The sequence below is a fragment of the Diorhabda carinulata genome, chromosome X, assembly GCF_026250575.1.
Source record: "Diorhabda carinulata isolate Delta chromosome X, icDioCari1.1, whole genome shotgun sequence".
In the NCBI taxonomy this organism is placed as follows: domain Eukaryota; kingdom Metazoa; phylum Arthropoda; class Insecta; order Coleoptera; family Chrysomelidae; genus Diorhabda; species Diorhabda carinulata.
In genome coordinates this window covers 10,403,076-10,426,052 of record NC_079472.1, presented here as the reverse complement: position 1 = coordinate 10,426,052, position 22,977 = coordinate 10,403,076, and the positions used below count along the sequence as shown (strand labels likewise).

The 22,977-nt window shown below is 33.8% G+C and overlaps 1 protein-coding gene across 1 annotated transcript in view; it reads left to right on the top strand.

Moving 5' to 3' along the window:
* The window catches only part of LOC130902194 (uncharacterized), a 214,201-nt gene extending 192,832 nt beyond the window's left edge, over positions 1–21,369 (top strand). The window contains exons 5-12 of the mRNA XM_057814096.1: positions 10,126–10,281; positions 14,498–14,732; positions 15,052–15,264; positions 17,419–17,671; positions 17,792–18,192; positions 18,247–18,485; positions 18,874–19,110; positions 19,199–21,369. Of these exons, the coding sequence (XP_057670079.1) occupies positions 10,126–10,281; positions 14,498–14,732; positions 15,052–15,264; positions 17,419–17,671; positions 17,792–18,192; positions 18,247–18,485; positions 18,874–19,110; positions 19,199–19,368 (1,904 nt within the window). The 3' untranslated portion in view covers positions 19,369–21,369. The remainder of the gene's footprint in view (positions 1–10,125; positions 10,282–14,497; positions 14,733–15,051; positions 15,265–17,418; positions 17,672–17,791; positions 18,193–18,246; positions 18,486–18,873; positions 19,111–19,198) is intronic.
* The last annotated feature ends 1,608 nt before the right edge of the window (positions 21,370–22,977 follow it).

The following is a 22,977-nucleotide window of genomic DNA, read 5'->3' as shown; positions in this document are numbered from 1 at the left end:
AATCAATGACTCAAATTTATTTTAAAAATCTTTATTCTCTACTTACAGAGCTCGGCCACAAGTTTGCGTTAAGAGAAAAATTGCAACGTGACTATGAATTCATTAAAAGAAATTACAGAAGGGATTCGAAAAAGGGTTTACTGTAAGTGTTCAAATTTGATCGATGCATTTACGATAACGTTTCACAATGGAGAGGCAATCGAAGCATGTGGGGAAGGTGCGTGGTCCTCTTGCAAAAACGCGGTCCTTGAGAAAGCCCCACAGGAAGAAATCACACGTCCCATGTACGGGCCACTCAACGAATCCTCGTCCGTCTATCGTACCGTTCAACTTGAAGGTTGCTTCATCCAAACACTAAATGGAATGCTGGAACTGCGAATCATCTCGATGCATCCGAGGTAGCACTCGCAAAATTCCAATCTGCGACCGAAATCATTCTCGTAAATAGCGTGGAGAGGTCACGCGACGGAAAATTCGATAATGCATGCGTTTCAACATTCGTGAAGAACGAGCTCTCGCGATAGCCGCACTGTAGATTGGTTCGGCTACTCAACTAACGCCAGTACCACTGTTTCTTTATTTTCGTTAGTTGAACACGGCGCGTCGGCAACAGAGCCTGTTTTTAAAAAAATTTGGTGCGTCCTTCACACTGTTGTGACGATTTGATAGCGGCGAGTTAGAGAATTGTTATTTACATTCGGTAAACATAGTTTTCTAATCTATAGATACAACCTAACAAGAAAAAACTCTACCTTGAAGCGAGGACTTGTATCGATTATTCATTCTGAAGCCGCATCTACTCGACGAGCACGTATTATGATGATACAATAACTGTCTCAAACACGAATATGCTTAGTTTGAATCTTATTCGACAGCGCTGCTAGAGTTATAAGCGTTGCCGGACTTATGCCGATTTTTCGAGACCGTTGCCTAACTTATGGCGACCTCTGTATTATCTGAAGTAATCCGAAAAGATAATATTTATCACTATATTTCTTTATAATAAACGATGATATTTTCAGAGAATGAATTATATTGAGAATTGACATTTGAAGTCGGTGGATTGTTTTAACTTCGTTAGTATTCAGAAGGAGTGCCGGTTACCCCTTCTACTGGATATAGAGAAAGATGACGATAAAATCCAATGTTCTTATGTGATTTATCTCTATTTTCTCTACCACTGATAGATAAATCTTTTCTAATGCCGCAGGAAACAATTTCTTAATTGAATTTTACTTTTTGGGTGGATTCACGTTATTTCTTTTTGCGTTCGTATAGCTCTAGCACCCTCTCGATAGAGAACTAATTAAATTTTATTGAAAAATATGGAATTTCTTCTTTATTCAATTTTCAAACTGGATTGTTCAATTAAATGTGGACTAATTTGTTTCAGGAATCTAATTTGATGTCCTTTAAACAAAATCTAAGATACTGTACATCAAATATAACCTATATCTGTATCAATTCAAAATATAGAAGACTATACTATATACATAGGACAGTAAATGGAGCAATTTCTCCCCAAAAGCTCAACTTAAATTGCTCCTACGATTTTTTTTGCTTTGTGCTTTGTGGTCGTCACCGTGTGCTAAATCATTACCAACAATCTTATCAACCTCTTAGGACGGTGCTACCCTTCCCCCTAAAATGGAAAAAACGTATTTTTGGTTACGTGAGGTATTTTTGGGAGGTATTCTCTAAAAAACGTGCAATAAAAAATAAGACATATTAACACTAATTCTCCCCTCCTCGGGCCACGGCACACTCATGTTATCCCAGACATGTTTTTGGAGGGATACGTGAAAAAAACGTGGAATCTCTGCTTTCAGATATAAATACGAATTAAAACTCGAGAAATGTCGTTATTGTGTTTTGAAAGTCCACATACGTGAATCGTTTTCATTAATAAATTCAGATAAACTTGTATAAATCAAACGTAGAGACCGGACCTAGAGAATAAGTGTTTTTTTCATGAATATTGAGGAAGGGTACAAAGAAATGATTTCTCGAGAAATCACCGCCAAGAAATGGGTAGAACAATGTATTTATTTAATCATCTAACTCATCATCCATCTCATCGTCACTATCTGCATCTTCGTTTTCACAGTCTGGGACTATCACCGGTAAATTTTTGCAGACTTCCGTCGTACATTTATTACAGATGCTGGTACATTTTAGACCACTCTTTTTGCATGTGCAGGTATCTCTAATACATCCGGTTGTGCAGTTATAAAAAATCATCTTCAAAATCAAAGTTGGAGCAGCGTGAACTGTCATTTCAATAGGCTTCGACCACTGCGCAACTGGCCGGCGCACATACAGCGGCCCGCCAGCTGCTGCTCGGACTAGGTCCCCGACCGACAATGTACAGGTATAAGAATTTGAATGTGTGCCTCCCAGGCACGTTGCTAAATAGTTCTTTTGGGTGAAATGAATTTCCAGTTTTTGAATGCCGTTATTCCTCCAAGGATTGATTTTATTTTCCTGATAAGATGTAATTCCTGAGATGTCAATATTTGAAGTTATCAACTCTGTCAGGATTTTATAAAGCGAACTTTCGAAAATAATCGTATTTGAAACCAGCATTACTGGTACCGACTAAATTCTATGGAAATTAACAATTAAGTACTCCTCAACTCTTAATTTTACTCGCTACAAAGATAGAGACAAGATTTCAGTGATATCGAGCAATATTTCACGCAGTTAGAAATGAGAGCTTAAACTGCAATTTTGCTGCTGCTCACTTTGCATATGAGAGATAATAATATGTCAATGTAAAGCTGAAATATTTATCTTCAAAATGACGTAAGATTCGTCAAAATCGGACACTTCTATCGGTGTTGTGAATTGTTATTCCCCGCGCTGGTTGAAAGAATGCAGCTTTTCAACAATTTTTTTCAGGAATACGGTGTAAATTGGCGAAATTGTTGTAAGGACCTTTTTTGCAAAATTTTGTGTCCTTTTTGAATCTAAATTTCGTTTTAAGACAATGTTTTCTGAGATATTCTGAAATTACTTCGAAAAACAAGTTTGACGCGTACTTCGCAGGAGTCGCACCCTATTAGGGGTTGATAAGATTCTTATCGCAGAGGCAATTTGAATTGTTCTTAGCCCTTTTTACTGGCAGAGTTTCTATGCTTCAATTTTTTTATGTCCTTTATTTCTAATAAAATAACTTTTCAATAAACAGATCAGTTGAGTAGCTTGCCAAAGTCGTTGAAAAATCAAGATGATGCTAATGTTTCACTTCAATCCCTATGGTGTGGTTCACCATAAATTCATCCAATAGGGTCAATTATAAGTACTAGTTATTCGTTTTGAAGAATCAACTTTTAGTAATTCATCTTCTTCTTCATCTTCTTCTGCTATCCATTAATGGATATTTGCCATCACTTCTGACCATTTTATCCTGTCTCTGATGGTATGAATTAACGCTCCTGTTGTTCTTATCTCTGTCCAATTTTCAATATTGTGGAGTTACGACATTCGCATTCTTGCTCTAATCTCTCCTTCTATCAGGAGTTGAAGTGAATCATACCTCTCACTCCGTACCAGATGTCTCAGGTATGTTGTTTTCCTACATTGTATCGTGCCCTTCAATTTAAGTTCTCTTCTTATTCTCCTCATAATTTCTTCGTTGGTTTTTCTTGCCGTCCATAGAACTTTCAAAATTCTTTGGTAGATCCATATCTCAAATGACTCTAATCTTTTCATGGTGTTAACAGACCATACGTAGCACTTTGTGACTCTTATTCTGAGGTTGAGCTCAAATTCAACGACTTCATTTGTGGGCATACAATTCATGGATTTGCCGTCACGATCCAGCCTAATTGTGACTCATTTTTGGACCAAACCCGAAACAAAAGTTATCTCTTTCTCATCGTATTAGCTAGATTCAACTTTCTGTGAATTTTCTTTCTTTACGAAACTCAAAAAATCGCTGTGGGAGCGCGCATTGAGGGTCATCCCAACCAAGTCTTGCAGTAACTATATGGAAAAATGGATTTAGGGTTGATATGCTTGTATTGGAGCCTACTTTGAAGTCGACAATGAAGATTTGTGATAAAGTACAACGAAATGTTTTTTTTTTATTATTCCGGGTCAAATTCGATCAATAGTAAATGGTCTATAACACCATAATAATTTTCTTATCTGGAACTTCCAGATACCCACATGAATTACTGAAAAAAGGTTTTCACACTTCATTTCCGGTAATAAAGAATCTCTAAAGCTAGATATATACATTTTAAAACTATTAGTAAAAAAAATTGTTTTATTTTTATGAACTTGACTTTTAAAAATGTGATGTTACGAACAATTTCGCAAAATGATTCTCTAGGACGGCCCTGTCCAGCTACTATGGAGTTTTAAAAATTCGGCGAATGCGCGCGACGTTTTTCAGGAGGCATCTTTCACATTTTTTATAAATCGCGGAACTCGTTTGATGTTTATTTCTATATAATTTTTTAGTAGCAGGCGGTTTGTGCACAGTATTTCTTTTAAATAATTTCCAGGAAGGTCTATTTATTTATATGTTTTGTATATGTTTGTTCTAAATCTAGAAAATTAGTTTGGGATAGGTGTAGAAGTACATAATGTAGTTAGTTAGTTTTAAATATATAGTCCTAGTGAATAGAACGAATTATTAAAGTGATATTTATAATTGAATTAATATAAATAGTGTATAGTGTTTAAATGAATTAAGAAAGTTTAAAAGAGTGTAAATAAATACAAAAAACGTTACATTGGTGTCAGTGAGGGGTGCTGTAAAAAAATAGCGACATTAACATGGCCAAAAGACTGAGTGATCTGAAAGGAACGGAACTGGAAGTTGAACTGGAGAATCGTGACTTGTAAACGTCCGCTAAGAAGAGTAAATTAGTAAAAAGACTCAAAGTTGCACTGGTAAGTGATAGATTTGCACCAGAACTTATCTTTCCAAAGACGTGTCCTTCATCTTGATCTCGTCGTTTCTGTTAATAAATCTACCATGAAGGAATATATTTCGGCCAAAATTGACGACAAGATTTCCACAATGAAGGACGATATTTCGACTACGAAAAACGTTACAGTAATATTTCAAAGTTCAGTTAGTTACCCTCAGTTTGTACCCTCAAAAAGCCATTAAAAGCCCCTCTGATTTTTTGTTACATAAATTTATTTCCTATTGGAGTATGATCAATCAATCGACATATCTCCTAAATGTTTTTTTTTAAATAAGAGCATTTCGTAAGATACATAATATTCACTACTGATTTATATATGTTTAAGAAACCATGTTTTATTCAAGTTTACAATTTTATTTGAAAAAATAGCAGTGAAAAACGTAGTATAACAATATATAAAGACTCATGTCGTAAACAAGACGATAACAATAATTCCGATCCATTTTCCCTTCGAGCTCGCCCCTAGTTTCTAAAATTTCCAAGGAATTTCCAGTAATTTCGCTTTGACGAAGGGCCTTATCGGGATTTTCTTAGAAGTAACATTATAAAAGCTTCCAGTAATGATAAATCAATGGTTTAATTGATCTTTCGTCACTGAAAGTATACACTGAAAAAAAAATTTAAACAACAATTCCAACAAAATGAAAAATCTATAATAATAGTTTTATACAAAATCTTAGGGATTATTAGATTTTTTTTCCGTGAAACAATGACATACTTTCATGTCAGTTTCTGAAAGGTTTGCATCGACTTACGAAACTGCTTGTATCGAGATTAAACCAATTAAATGGAACAATCAGAGCACCAATTTTCCCTGTGGCTTTTTTAATTAAAAGAAATAGTATACAGCTGAGATTAACCCCATTCGCAACACGTCTCGACCATGAAAACTACTAAATTTCCATGGTGTGGAAAATAGGAAAAGGTAATTGAACACATATACAAAATTCATTTACTTGGTAACATATCCGGAAGGTAGTTTTCATTACAAGGAAAATATATATGTGGAATTTCTAGATATAGACTGAATTATTGACATTTGTTTGGTTTATTTATAACGTTTTATTTAATCCCGCTTCTCGTTGAGAAGAACAAGAGGTTCATTTGCATAGTTCTGTAAATAAAATGGAATGACATAGTTTACTTGACGGAGAAAATAAAGTCTGTCCTAGATGATTTATCTCTGAAATATTCATTTTCCAAATAACAAACCACAGATCTTTGTTTATTTATTAGAATATCATGAATTGATGTATTATCCTCTTATTTTTATGGGAGTTTTGTATAAAAAGATGATGAAATATGACAATAGAGAGAATATTGAATACTGTCTCTTAAGTTCTTAATTTATTTAAACCCTATACACTACAGAAACTTGCAATAATTTACTTATCACTATCACTTAACTAACTTGAATAATTTTTTCATATTCTATGATTACTTAGTTAATTCGTTCTGTTTACTACGACTATTTATGGTAAACTGACTCAGTTTACCAAAAAATTCTATAGAAGTAGAAAAATAAAGAAACAAAACAAATAAATAGACCTCCCTAGAAATTAATCATAAGGAATAATTTGAATAAGTCGTTTGCTATAAAAAGTTGTTTACACACAAACATCCACCGAAATTTGAATGTATTTTGATCGTACATCACAGATTTCCACCTTCGTCGAATCCTAGAATTTCCATTGTAGTTAGATAGGGCCGGTATATCATTTGGTACCATTAGAAACTTTTGGAAAAAAGGTGTTTTTCCCCACCTGGCCTCATGGTACTGGTAAGATGGGATGATGAGAATGATCATAGAGAAAGATAACTTCGTCATCATCATCTATTCCTGCGTAGCTATTATGAGCCTATCTTTCACATAATAACCATGATATCCACCCTTCAATTGAAGCTGAATATATTTCCTCACAATACATACATGGTGTGTCCTCTTCTTCTTCACTTCATCTTCAGAGGACGAGACTCTTCGCCTTTTCGCTTATCGGATATTCTTTTTCAATTGTTCATTTTGAAGTTTTGTAGCAGTTTTCTTCCGTTTTTTATTTGATCTTTTGTCTTTTTTGTTGCTATTCCCTCTAGTTTTTCTGTTCAGATTCTTTGTTTTCTGGTCGATTACTTGGGGGGAGACGATGTGATAATTGCTGTTTTACAAGAAGGGATTTTTTATTAAGAGGAAATAAAAAAAGTTGTTTTGGAGAAGTCAAAACAAAGCTACCGTCGCTTTTATCGCATGTGGGCACATTGCTGATTCAAGATTAACTAGCCTAGGACACCAGTGGGAACATCCCAGTTACTATATCTGAAGTTTAAGCAGTAGTAACATTTCTTATATCTTGAAATACTTCTCTGTTTGCGGAAGTTTCACCGTCATTTAACTGGATATCGGCTATCAAAAAAGAGGCAAAATCTATTTCAAACAACATGTTTCGATTATAGGGCCAAATCCAACATTTGCGAAATCCAAATACTGTTTTAGACATTGTGGCTGCTTAAACATAAGTATTTCCAAATACTTCCAGCTACTTGGCGGTTTGTTAGTAATAAACGCTCAATGGTTTCAGGAGCGCAACATCTGCTACTTGTAAACGATGTGTCATGTATAGAGAACAACACAGGCTCATAATTCGATTGTGGATACTGTATCCATCCAGTAAAAGACGCAACGGTCTCTTTTTAGATGCTCCACTGAAATCACAAATATCTTAAACTCTTGGAGGGACAGCTAGAAAGTAATCCAGCTCCAATCACTACATACCTCCCAACACCAGCTTGTGAATTAATCATCAGCTCCGGATTAATCCTTTTTCTTGGAAAGATAAGCGTAGGTGGCATCTAGTTTTCAACTGCACTGAAGCATATCTCGGCCATTACCGTCTGCTGAAACTATAGCCCTAACCTTTTTTCTTCCTCTTTTGGTAATTATCATTGAATTTATCTTTTGCGCAACAGAAACCCTCATTTCGTCACAGTTATATATACGGTCAAGAATGAGTTGGTGCTTATCGTACACGTTGTCGAGAAAATTTCGACTGTGACCATGTTAAAACGATATGCTCTGGCAGTATTTGAAGGCTTTCTAATTTGAAGCTCTGGGTTCCGTTTCAGGAAATCATTTATCCATTCTTTACCAGTTTCTTTTTTCCCAGCGTTAAATGGAGGATTGGACTTATTGTTTTTAATTGCTACTGTTTACCAATAAGAAAATTGAATGGTTTTCTAATGGCCGCATTATAATACGTAGTACATGCAAGATACTTTGGAATTGAAATGTTTTTTTTTCTTTTGTTTTATTTACAAGTAATTCATTTTCCTTTATGGTTTCTGCTTTTAAGTTTCTTTTTCCATAAAAAAACGAATGGGGTACAAAAAGGACTCAGTTCACGTCTGGTACCCTGCTTAAACCAAACTCCCTTACAGGCAGGCCCATTTTACTCGTCTAATTGCGTTTTATAAGTTTTTATAATGATTCGATTTAACGAAAATTGTCTCGCATAAGATATATATATTTTTAAAAGTATTTATAAAAATAATAAACTTATAGAATGTGGTATCTACACCAATGGTAGATCAAACAAAATTGTCGGCGAGGGTTTTTAGAATCGGCAATTGATATTGGAGGAACTATACCTCATTCCCTCATCTCGCCTGCATAGCTATTTCATAAAAAAAACAAAAAAGAAAAAACAGTCACACCTCACCAGCTAACGTTATTTAACAAACCAAAGTCAAGTGTCAAACCGTAAGAAAATACGATAAACAATTTGGTGTCTAACCACTTTTTTTGAATTTTTTTCGAAACTGCGCACCACTAAACAACGAACGACTGACAAATATCATGGCGGTGCATCAAGCGATGAATGAATGAGCGTGATTGGTCAATATTAACTGTGAATTTCGCTGTACTGTGTCTTACCCGCTACCCCGTCTTATTTCTTTCCCCCTTATTTTGTTACTTAAAAAAAATAGAAACTACTAAAGGGTGTATATTTTATCTTATCTAATGTTTCTATTCAAAATTAACTTGTAAACAATGTTTTTTTCATACGAACTTTTTGATCATTTTCAATCATCGTTCATACATATACTGAACACTGTTTAAACCTGACTACACCAAAAATCACAAATACACTATCTGACGCGCGTTTCCATAAACAAGTCTACCAACATTTTACCTTTAGACTCTGAAGACGATAACTTGGTTACCGAAACGCGCCTCAGACAGTGTAATTGTGAGTTCTGGTGTAGTGTGTTGAGTATGAAAATCACCAACGATTCCAGAAATTCCATCTTACTTAAAATATATGATAATTTTGTTCCAATTAGGTCCAATTTTTTGTGACAACCACTTATTCCTTTCTGACTTCATATACTTGCTTTTTTTTTTAATAACTTCATTTCTAATATGGAACTGAATGTATCCAATATAAAAAGTCACATATACATATGTTTTTTTTTAATTCATTCATCAGCAAAATGATGAAGCTTTAGAGAAAAACTGTATGAAAAACTCACCTGGAAAGGTTTTGTAAACGTTTTCCAAAATTTTCAAGGAAATCAGAAATCGGAAAATTATAAAGACTTAATAAATGAATTTATAAAGTCATAAAAAACTTAGGGATGTAATATATCCTTAAAAATCATATTCTGGTCCCTGATTTAGATTTTTTGTGACAAATTTGTTTTTTTTGTGGGACAAACAAAGCGATAGGTCCCATCAGGACATTTCCTTGATAAAGAAGCGCTATTAAAGAGAAAAAAGTCTAGGAATTGTAACGGATTATTGTTGAAAACATAGAAAAGATCTTCCAGATTCACGAAAATTATTAGTTTTTATTCTACATTGAGCAATAATTGCTGCAAATATAGCAGATGTTGTTTGATGTCAAAAATAAACATTTTTTTCATATGTGGTGGTTCCGATTTATTAAAAATTGTGACAAGTTTGGTTAACACAATCAATTTATTTAAAATAACTGAATAAATTCATTTGATTTTATATCTTATTCTACAGCAAAAACTATAGATTTCTATGATAAAAAAAAGCGATTACGTTCAGTTTGCTATAAAAAGCTAAAAGTGTGATGTGCAATTTACCACTTTAATAGAGATAATCCATTACTGCTATTTCCCGTTAGATCTAAGTCATAATTCGATTGTTTTTTTGCAGGCGAAGAAAATTGTCCGTACGATTATATAAAAATCTACGACGGAAAGAATGAGTTCAGTCCCGTTATTGGTACATTTTGCGGAATGGGCAAATTCCCTTACTCCATTATCGGCACATCTCAGGACCTTTTTGTGGAATTTGTGTCGTCTCCTGCAGGTAAATATTCGTGTGATTTCGCTCAGCTGTCGGTTCACTTCAAAAATAGTTTAAGGAATATTCTAGAATGTTATTTTGTCCTTTATATTCGCATTAACAAGAAATATGGAGACTTAGAAACAGAAAAATTATATTGGAGTATATTGAAAGTAATACATTATAAAAAGGAGTCTTTTTAGGATTAAATTCAGAACAATAAATGAATAAGTTTTATTGGAGAAATTTTAAAGAAAAAAATTACTTTAAGACCCTATATCTCAAGAGCGTATTAAAGTTTGAAAATAAAATAATGGTTTTTAATAGAATAGACATTCCTAAACTCCTTAATAAACCAAAAATGGTTAAGAAAATATTAGCTGGAATCTGAAATTCAAACATAATTATAAACATTCTATTTACATGACATTTTTTAAGTAAATTGTGGTACCATTATTTATATATGTATAATAGTCCGGTCAATATAGACATTTGAAATAACAAAAATACCCTGAGACCCCAAATATTGGTAGAACGCTGGGATTTACCATTATAAATAAAGTTTTAAAAGTTCTATGTGTGTTACAAAAGTTATTCGGGGTTAAAGGTTGACATTTGAGGTTTTTTGGATTTTTCTCGAAAACGGTAAGCTTTATCAAAAAAAAAAACCTCAAATCAAAGCTGTAGATCTTGAAATTCTCTATGAAAATATATGTATGCTTTCCTTCCTAAGAGTTATCATTCCTGAGATATCGCGGTTCTAAGAGTCACATTATACATGATATGCACACATTTCCAAACCACCTGTGAGGTAGTGAACTCGGCGCTTTTTTACCGTGGTTTTACCCTGTAGGCCTGCTCCACTAACTGTCATGACAATTTCAGGATAATTTAAGGGAACAATGCCCGTCAAGTTCTGGATATTACCTTATTATTGATATTGCTATTCATTATTATTGGGTCAATATTGTTTTGGTTTTTTTAGATGTTTTAATCAGATTCATACTCTTGAAAGACTATCCAACATGTCTTCTTCGATTTCTTCTTCTTCTTCTTCTTCCTCTTGCAGGAATCTTCCTCTATTGTACTCAATTGGATACTCGAGTAAGACCTTGACCATTGGTACATGCTGGAGAACACAGCAACCTCATTTGGCACTACAACCTTTTTTGCAATTGCCAAAAATAGTATTGAGTTTTTCTGGATCAAGTGGGAGTAAAGTTGTGATCGGTTCCAGAGTATTATCTATTAATTTTCAATCCCAGTCTTCGGGATTCAGTTGCCTAGCCATTTATATATTATCTGTATTTACAGACCACCTAAATCTAGCATTCAATCCTTTTTCGAGAACCTTCTATATTTACTCGACGATCTGCCTACTAAGAGCAGAAATGTTCTATGCGGTGATTTCAACATTGACGTCACTTATGATTGTGCCACTCGGGAGTCTCTGTTAAATGTTTTTGATTCATATCAGCTCAATTTTACACGTGGATTCATCCATTCGAATTATTAAAACAACTTCCTCATTACTAGATTAAATAGTATCCGACTTCCCACCCCATGATGCGAATCACTTAGTAATTAATTCAGGTCTCTCTGACCATGAATCTGTATTCGCCGAATTTCTAATACCTAATAAATCTCTTAAGAAACACACTCAGTGGGTGAGGATTCACTCTAAACAAAACTTCATCAACTTTCACAACTTATGTCTAACAAATGATTGGATAGATCTTTCTGACGATATTGACTCTAAATTCTCGAACTTTCTCGACAAAATTATCAGGTGCCACAAAACAGCATTTCCTCTTCGTCCTCGTGAAACCAATCATCATAAATCGTGGGCTACGAAAACGAAAACATGTACTTCATCCAAGAATATGAGATCGTTGTTTATAAAAACGTTTACAGATAATCCTCACATACTGAATTATATCAATAACTATCAAAACTATTATTACTATCGCATCTCGAGAGCTAAAAATTCGTCGAAAGAAACTCGATCTGTTATCAATGATTTGAGAAACAAATTGATGAAATCTTTATTGGAATCGATGAACGATCAGTATAATTTAATGTTTGAAGATGATTTCATGCAAATGTTGGCCGCGGCTCCGCTTTAAATAGTCCATGCGAAATATCCAATTTTGGCACACTCTCCTCAACATATCGGTCGGTATTTCACGAATAAATGCTTCAATATTGGCTTCAACTGCGTCAATCGTTGTTGGTTTACTCCTGTAGACATTATCCTTAACATGGCCCCACAAGAAATAGTCCAAAGGCGTTAAATTACACGATCTAGGCGGCAATTGACGGGCCTCAATTTGGCCATTGTTTCGCGTGCCGTGTGGCATGTGGCACCGCATGTCAGGCATGTCGAATTCTTCCATTTTGGGAAAAAAATCGTCAATCATAACATGGTAGCACTCGCCATTCACAGTAACGTTTCATCCATCATCGCTTTTGAAGAAGTACGGCCCATAATCCTCACCTAACAGTAACTTTTTCGGGATGCACTGGTAGCTCTTACAATGCTTCTGGCTGGTCTTCCCTCCAAAAGCGGAATTTTGCTTGATGGTGTATCCATTCAACCAGAAATGAGCTTCGTCGCTGAACAAAATTTTTCGTCAAAAAGTGGATCTTCCTCCAACTTTGCCAGTGCCCATTTACCAAATGTTAGACGTTCTGGGAGATCGAGAAGCTTCAATTCTTGCACCAGCCGTATTTTATAAGGTTTTACACCCAAATCCTTTCGCAAAATTTTCCACGTATGAAGTAACAGAGGCGAATCGACATTTCGCGGATATCAGTAACACTGGCCGCAATATTTTCTTCGGTCCTCACTGTACGTTTGCGTGTTAGTGGTTTAATGTTCAATAGTGTAAACTGGGTTCGAAATTTGGTCACAAGCTTTTGAATAGTTCCCCCAGTAGGTCGGCCAAACTGCCTATAAATTGGAAAAAGAGCGCGACGCACTCTCTTAATAGAGCATGAATTTTTATAATAAAATTCAATAATTTAAAAGCGTAGTTCGTTCATAAATCGATTCATGCTAAATTATATACCAAACTGAACGAGTTTGACTATGACACAAAACAAGATTCACGCGTGATCTGTCAAAAACAGTGTTGCCAAAAAGATACCAGCACTTGTTCACTTGTTATAATTTAGAAAATAGACGGTTGTGATTTCGTATCTCTAACTCAGAAACGAGGTGTCGTAAAAGAAATTTTTTTTCATGGCATTAATTCTACTATCTCTAATTTTATGCATCAAGTCCCGGAAAACACTGTATATATTGGTAAAGTTAGTATAATCGCGTAATTTCCGTTTAACCGCGGCCGGAAAAGCGACCAACATTTGAACGATTTTGTAGTTAATCAAGTCTATCGCAAACACAACTCTTGGTATATGCTAAGTGTCACCAACATTCTCTTCCATTCAACATTATAGGGACCATAATATGCAAATAATCCAAACGGGAGTTGCTAAATCCAAAATAGAACTCCCCCAAATCTAACCGCAAAATGTTAAACAACTAACTCTACATTGAGAATAATATTTTCTTGATAATAGTATAAATTATTTCTATAAATGAGCAGCAAGTCGGAATTGATGATATGTAAACCGAATTTGATCTATTTGGAACCCTTTCTATTCACATTTTCCAACTATATTTCGAAGTTGTTTTGTATCGTACAATATCTCAAGCGCTCCCATCTACATACAATTTACGTATCTCCATTTCTGATTTACGTTTTCATAAATTTTCCGTATAAAATCAATATAACTTATACATAACTTAAATTAAAATTCTACACTAAGAATTTTTAACGATTCAATGAGTCGGCACAATGATGTCCAAAATTTGAATAGCTTCATCTATTTCCTTGAAGGATCGCTACCTTTCCCAGAAGGGGTTGATTAAAACTTCGTCTTATGTTGAGAGCCGTTTATCAAGATTTAAACTATTTACCTAAACCCTGAGTTAAGTACATAAAATCCTTGAGATGTGTAAAACGTCATCCTTGAAGATCCACTTGTAAGTTTAGGTAATACGATAGCTCAAGTTATACATAGGGTGCCGAGATTAAACTCCTCATTCATTCAAAGGACCTTAGATTATTTTCTTTGTGACGTAAGGGTCTGGAATGGTAATATATCATCGGTAAAGTGGAAGTGACTTTATATATTTTGAATATCAATTGATTAAAATATATCAATTATCTTCTAGGACCGCTACTAAACACTGGATTCCATTTCAACGTAGGCAATTGGCCTGGACACGTTGATACTGCTGGTAGTAGAAACGGCACGTGCGATTGGTTACTTTCCTCGGAAAGTCTCAGAGCTTCGGGAGATTCAGAAGGTATATTTCTATCAGTGGCTCACTGGTATCCGCCCCATACCAGCTGTACATATCTAATACAAGGCGAAGAAGACGAAATCGTAAGGCTGTACTTTCCTAGGTAATGCAAAAAAAGTTTTAACCCATAATAATTTACTTATAAATATCACTTAAATAATTTTTGCGACTACTTTATTAAAACTAAACTAACTGCGTTTACACAAATTATTTACACACCCAAATAAAATTAATAAATAGACTTTCCTAGATATTATTTAGATGATATACTGTTAATAAACCCTGCTGCAATCAAAGTTCTAAAAGCAAATATCAAAGGCGAAGATGAAAGTCGCCGCGCGAATTCGCCGCATTTTAAAATTCCATTGTAGTTGGACAGGACCCATTTCGCGAACTTGTTCGTAACAATATGTTCGTTTTAGTTTCAGAATAAACCGTATAGAGTCTCCTATAAGACCCATAGAGGGAGATTGCGGAGAATCGCTTACATTATACGACTCTTCTTGGCCTGATGATGCTAAAATTATCAAAACGTTCTGTGATACTTTTTCGAAAGCAATGGAAAAACATGATTTCGTGTCGTCTGGTAATTCGCTTTTTGTCAGATTCGAAAGTAAAACCGGAAGTTATAGTGGGTGAGTTTTCTTTTAGTGTTTGACATAATTTCTCAAAAAATATATATTGTTATTTTTCTAATTAATAAATGCATTCATAAATAGCGACTCTTTCTAGACCTTTAGACTACTAAGTGGTAAATGAATAATAACTCTTTGTTTGACCCTTGTATAACGTCGTAGTTCATAGTTCGCTATCTGATCAGCCCGTTATGTCTCCCTTAAATCCACCAAAGGACGATGTTCTTGGAAAACCTAATTAGCTGGAACGACTGGGTGAATAAACTTCACCAATATGGTCTGCAATTTCTTTCCCCTCCAAGCATCACCGTCATTCTTCGGATCCTTCGTGATACCTATAGCATGAAGATGGTATGTTATATGATCTTGTTAGGTTAAAAGACCAATCGTATCTTGCGCTTGTTTAAAAGGAGTTGATTGGTAAGACTCACCAGTCATATATGAACTGATTGGACCAAGCAACTTATTCTGAAGTCATTCATGTATTGGATTGCTCCATATCCTGGACTATTGTTCAATGTCAGTAAAATGTTTCTTAAAATCTTTATTATCAACAGTTACCATTTGGATATCGCTTATATAAAGTATGAAATGGAGATAAATAATTAATAATTGCATCCCGTTATTTCTTTTCCAAATGTTTTTCTCTTCTTCCTATGCGGAGTAAAGTGATACTCGTATAACGTACAACTCCCTCTTTCGGTAGTAATAAAAATGATAAATACCCATTAATTACAGGTTTCGTTCTGTTAAAACTATGGCGTGCTCACAAGCAATACATTTTGTACGTAAAATGATTACCATGTTATAATAATTGGTTGGGATGTACAGTTTGAGTCATTGTTCGATTTTATTGTGAATTGCTTCGGTATTCGAATTATTTAACTATATACACTAAAAAAAATCTTGGCGCACAATTTTCTCGGACTATTTAATTCTCCATAAGTCGTGTAACTAACTAATAAAAACACATTTTTCTGCCAAAAATCAAATGTAATCTCCTTCAAGATACATTCCAATGCTTATCTAACTTCTCGATGCCCAGCTTGTAGAAGGATTTGTCTTTTGCCTCAAAATAGGCTTCAGTTTCAGCAATTGCTTCTTCATTTAAGGGGAATTTCTTAACATTTTTTTGAGATCAGCAAATAGTCAGTAGTCACTGGGAGACAGATCTGGACTATACGGTGGATGAGGAAGCAATTCGAAGTGGAATTTGTTCGGCTTGTGAATCGGTGCATTGTCTTGGCGAAACAGTGATTTTTATCCAACAATTTTATGTAATATTCGCTATTGATTGTCTCTTTTTTTTTTGGAGATAGTAGGTAACAAAATTCCATGCGCATCTCAAAATACCGAAGCCATAACCTTCCCAGCTGACCGTTGGGCTTTTGGACGTTTCGGACGTGGTTCATCGGCTGCAGTCCACTCAGATAATGATCGTTCTGATTCTGGAGTGAAGTGATGGATCCATGTTTCATCTATTGTCGCATATAATCGAAAAAAATCTGATCTCTCACGGGTTAACATGGCGATTGGGTGTGAGTTAACACGGCGCCTACGTTGAAAAAAGCTTTCTCATGGTCAAAAATTCATAATAATTGTAATCATACTGTCTTCTTATATCTTTAAAGCCTCAGCTATTTCACGCAATTTCAATTGATGATTAAATATAACAAATTTGTAAACTTTTTCATATTTTCTGGAGTAACCACCTCAATTGAACGACCAGAACTTTCACCATCATCAGTATTATATGTACGACCGCGTTTAAATTCTAACCTATAAAAAATCATTCTTTTCCATGGATCAGAATCCGGATAACTCTTAAAGCCATTGCTGAGCTTGTACAGTACAAGAAGCAATGATAAATTAACATACGAAATTGTTTTGCTTCATTTAAATAGCTGTCACTTTTTTCTGACTCATATAATGTCATGAAATTTTACACATAGTCTTTTGAAAGTCAGTAAGTTATAAACGTCATATGGATTTGACAGTAGCAGCGCCATCTGTTTGTCAATCACAAGATTGATTGAATGATGTATTATATTGTTTTTAAATGCTACAAATTTTTATTATAACCTACTTCCGTGTTGCATCCATCGTAGAAACTATACTGTACTGTAAATGAAATGTTTTCTTTCTGTTGTCTAGGTCATCATTATATTATTGGGCTCATTACGATTTTTTCAACAATACAAAACTAGGAGAAGCGATACCTGGTAAACAATGCGATGAAATATTCTCCTCGTGGAAACAAGTCAAAGGTTGGTTGAGATCTCCTCTCAATACCTTGGTATACAAAACTTCCCAAACCAGTGACGACGTTAGTTGTTTATATAGATTCGTAACGGACAAAAGGCTTTTTGCTAGGATAATTTTAACTATCAACAATGTATTTTTCAAAGTAAGTATTAATTTTTTTCCTTAAAACTAAAGAGAAAACTAGATTTCGCAACACCTTAAGATACGGTGGTGTTGTCAAATGTATTTTTTCGCCGATTATGATAAATTATACATATATTAGGAATCCCCTTACAACCACGGTCCTTGTACAAACTGTTTGGAAGATCGTGTGGATAAACTGGTGATATGGGAACCTCTTCCTTCGGGAGCTAATTCATCTTATCCTCCGATTTCATTGAATAAGGCGGCTCAAAACGGCGATGTGACTTGTATATGTAATCGACAAGCATTCTCTACACAGATAATATCGAAGGGAGAGCAGCTCAATTTACAGATGATCATCGATAGCAGTCACAGTTCCCTTAGTTATTTTAAACATCCCGAATCACTTTTCGAAGCTACTTACGAATTCGTTCACGGACCTCTATGTGGACCGGCTATCATTCAACCTATAACAGACGGAGAGATACATTATCCTTATTATGAAGCTATTGGATACGTCGAACCACCTAAATCCATAAGGTAATAATAGGATTTAAAACAATTTAGGATATTGTATTTCGTTTATATTTCTAGATGCATTTGGGAGATCAAGGTTAATAGAGACAGAGATTTTTGGCTACATTTTGATCAAATTAAGTTTTCTTCGAAATCTTGCGATGACGGTATAGTGGATATCTTCCTCAAAGGTCGTTTGGATCCGTATCTATCTGTTTGTGGTGAAAACGTCTCTCTAGCGAAAGAACTCCCGATTTTAAGCTCGGCGGAATTGAGCCCAGACGGAACTGATCCTAGTATTACTATACAGTTTATAGGTGAGTCGAAATTTTCATATCCTAGACCTTTTTATATGTTTTTATGATGATTTTAATTTTTTTCCATAAAAAAATCAGTTTAAAATAACAGCTAGAAACTTGACATCTCGACGTCTTTATCAAAATATTTTGATGAAGACCGAAGTTCGATAAACTTATATCCTGATCCAGCAAACCCACAAGTTTCCAAATCAGAAGATAAGGAAGCGAGGTGCGTTAGAATGGCCAGCACTATCTCCTGATCTGACACCATTAGACATATTTTCGTAGGAATATGTTAAAAGTATTGTTTACAGAACTAAACCACCCATTTTAGATGACTTAAAATGACGATATACGTATAAACGTAATTTTTTCTATCAATTTTTTGTAATATTTCGAATTTCAGGAAGGACGTCTCCAACGAGGGCGGCATTCAAAATTGCGTGGACGGAGATGTTTCATTTACCTCGAAACGTTGACGGGTCGTCTTTAATGTCTAGCCGCTTGACAGAAGGCGGTAATCCAGAAGATCCCTTGGGAGACGGTTGCGAATTCGCTTGTCCCGGTGAACAAGGACTTTGTATACCGGCCAGACTGGTATGCAACGGAGTCGTCAATTGTCCAAACGTAACAGATTATAAAGGTGAGATATTTAATATTGAAAAAACGAAAACAATTTTTGTTACTAGAAATTTTCCGCTCGAAGTTCTATGTGTTGGAAATGATTTCAGGTACAGCTTATAGTGATGAAGCGGCCGAATTGTGCATCAAAGAAAACACCCCTGAAATTAATTGGATATACGTAGGGGTCGCTACAGTATCAGTGTTAATTTTGTTATGTTGTTTCTGTTTCTGCGCGTGCAGACGATGTTGTAGATACTGTTGCAGAGACGACGATTGAGAGTGGAAGCTTTTTTTAGCACAGTTTCATGATTTTTTTCATTAATATCAATTTTTTTCTTGTAAATATGTAGGAAGAAGTAATAATGGACAGTTATCGATTTTTAATTACCATTTTTTATATATACATATAAACTCATATCTTGTGGGACTGTGCGAAAAAACTGAAGATGCCATCGAAATCAACCTTGTTCAATTCCAAGAGCCTTAATGAATAAAATCAACCGTTTTTATTATTCTTAGATTGATTAGAGGTTATTTTTGAAAATCTGAATAGAATAGAAAATATTTGCAAATTAGCAAATTTTTGACATTTTCTATATTTAGATTTTCAAAATGAGTCGTGTAAAAATACTAAAAATAAAGAGTGCACTTCAATTATGAAAGAACGTTGTAAATTCGATTATAATGTACGAATACATGTTGCTCAAAAAAATTTATTTCACTATAAATATAGATAATTTGTTAGATACATTCCCCAGCGTGTTATTGCCGAAACTTTTGGGCAACATCGTACAAATATTATTTGTTTATATATACATACAAAAAAGAAGAATTAAACCTGCACAGTTTATACCTATAGTTGAAGCAACATGACCATATAATAGAAAAGTTACTTTTTAAGTTTGTATTGAGGACCACACTATCATAAAAAAGAAGAAATACAACATGGCTGCTTGTCGGTTATATCTGTCAAACTATCGAATGAGCAATCGAACGAATTTTCAACATCAGCTGATGTCCATATCAAAATGGCCATCGTGTGGTAAACAAATGCTCTTGCCGTAAGTTTCTGTGTAGTTTATAAAGTTATTTGTTGGATTCCTTTATAAATTCTAGTGTCATTGAGAAATAGCTTCTTATGCAGTGTTGTGCTTAGTGTAGATAAGCAGTAAATACAGTCTAAAAAGCAATTATATTGGAAACTAGCGGAAAATGAGGAGAATTCTGTTTAAAAAGTTCTTTTCATCTAATGGAAAGGAATTAACTCCACTAAAAGCTTTAAGTTTGTTCTTGAATGCAACAGTAGAAAGTTATGTTCAATAAATTCCCGTCACTTGAGGATAAAATAAATACAATCGTAAATTTTTTAAGTTTCTTGGAAGCCTACTTGCAGACTGACTAGAAAAATTGCAACAATACTCAGTTTCAGCTGAATTAATTTCACTGAAACAGATTTAAAAAATACCCTTCACACCATAAAACAAAAAATCAATATAAAATAACTCCCGCTACCGTAAAATAACAAAAGCTAACACAAGTGTACGAAAGAAGCGATTGTTTACCCTACGACAGCCATTTTAACGAGATCAATTGTTTTCTCAGATTACCTAATTGATTCAACTAAAGCAGAGCTGACCAAATATCAACAGAGGTGGAGGCCAATATATATTTTAATTAGACAGCTGACAGATGCCTAGTTCGTCATACTAGAAAATAAAGTTATATTAAGTGCTATTTTGACCGAAAAAATGATAAAATTAACATCAAAATAATATTGTACGACTATACGGGATTATATATTCCCTTGACTGATTTGTAATGACTTATTTGCTTTCGATTTTTCTACTATAATTGAAAATGATAATAATTGTTTTAGAAGAATCAAAACACTTTCCAAGAATAAGATTTCTGCTAAATTGAATTTTCATTTTCTAAAGTCAAAAATCCCTATTGGTTGATGTCGGTCCTTATGAATGTTCAATCACTTTTCTTTTTCCCTTTAAGGATAACATTAAGGTTGACTGTATTTTTTTATAATTTTTTCTAACCTAACCTCAAAATCAGTTTCACGATTACTGTCTAGCTGAAGCTTCGCATTATTAGTTTAAATCTTTGAGGAACTGAATATCTTTTGTAAATGAATGTAATTAACTGATATTTTTTTCAATATAAACTTTTAAAGTAACTTAAAAATTACGTAAATACGTGATAGTGCGTTTTTATTTTAATAATGTACATATTTCCACATCATGTGATATAAATGACATTGTTTTAATAATTTGTTTTATTTTCCCACATCAACCGAATAATTTTCAACTAATTTGAAATGTTTCAAGCATCAGAAACAGAATAAATGACAATTTTTACAAATAATCATGATATTAAGAGATATTTACAACTTAAGAAAAAAATTTATGCCTCAAATAGAAATTAAAAGACAACTGTTTATATGTAAAAAAATTATATTAAACTTGGCACAATTCTAATTTGAAAAAAATTACTTTCCGATTTCTTATAGAATTTGAAATAGAACAGAGATTGTTATTGTTTTAGGGGCAAAATTGATTAACAAATTACTTTTGATACATTGGAAATTACATAGAAAACACTCTGTATATGTTATAAATGGCATGAGTTTTGTTTAAAACAAATAGTCCCGTTATTGAGCAAGCGCAGAAATCTTTTGTTTCGGGCTTTATTTAGAAACTCAAATGTTTCATTGCACTTAAATCGCAACAGTGAACTCAGTGGTATGCTTATTTGGTATTCGAATTTAAATACAGTGTGTTCTAAAAATAAGGTATTTTAATTTTCAGTAGTATTTAATATAGAATTAATTATTTTCTGTGCATCGTTCCAAATTTGTTTTTAAATTGTTTATTATCTAAAAACTGTTTATATACATACTGTATGTCATGAAATGCTCCTCCTTAAATTGAAACATTTTTTTTCTTCGGGGATACTTTAATATCTTTTTGAGCTTTTATAAATAGAATTTTTTTATAAAATAGTCGTTTTAAATTTTTTGGTTTGATCACTTTTAAATTTTATAAAAAATTCTATTTGGTGTTTAATATTTAAAAACTACACTAAAGTAAAATTTTTAGAAATATTTTGAAAACGTTGAGAGGGGAAATGATTAGTACAAAATATAACGGCAAAAAAAATTGTGAAAAATAAATTTATGAACAAATATTATCACTTTTTAGACTTCTTTAAACATTAATGGAAAAGATATCAAACAAATTTCTAAGGTTTGAAAAAAATGTAATTTTTCCAATTTCCAAATTATTAGCAATTAATACGTGGGTTGATACTTAAGTTTTGAGATATGGCAATACTGATGTGAGTATGTCAAATCTGACATTGCAATAAAAAAATTTGATATTTTTAATGGTCAACGTACTCAAAACGTATTGTCATATGAGTGCTATATTTGAGATGTTTACAGATGGTTGAAACATTAATCTTGGTCAAAAAATAGAAATAAATCACAAACATATTCGTGCGATGATTTTCTATGACTTTTACGTGAATTAAACCAACAGCAATGTGCCGATCAACTCGCTTCGACTTTTGGTGATGAAGCACTATCTTGAACCATCGTATTTCGCTCGTTTTTCGAATTTAATAATGTTCGCACTTCACTACATGATGAATTTCTTGGAGTTCATCCAAAATCGGCTGTTGTGGTAGAAAACATCGATGCTGTAGGTAAACTGATCGTCATGTGACAAACCATGAGATTAAGGCATACTTGGGCATTAGTTTCACTCACATACATTTAATATTGCATGAACATTTAGCTGTCAAAAAGATTCGGTCACGTTGGAAACCGTATAATTCAAAAAAAAAGTTTCAATTGGTGCAAAGAAATGAGATCATA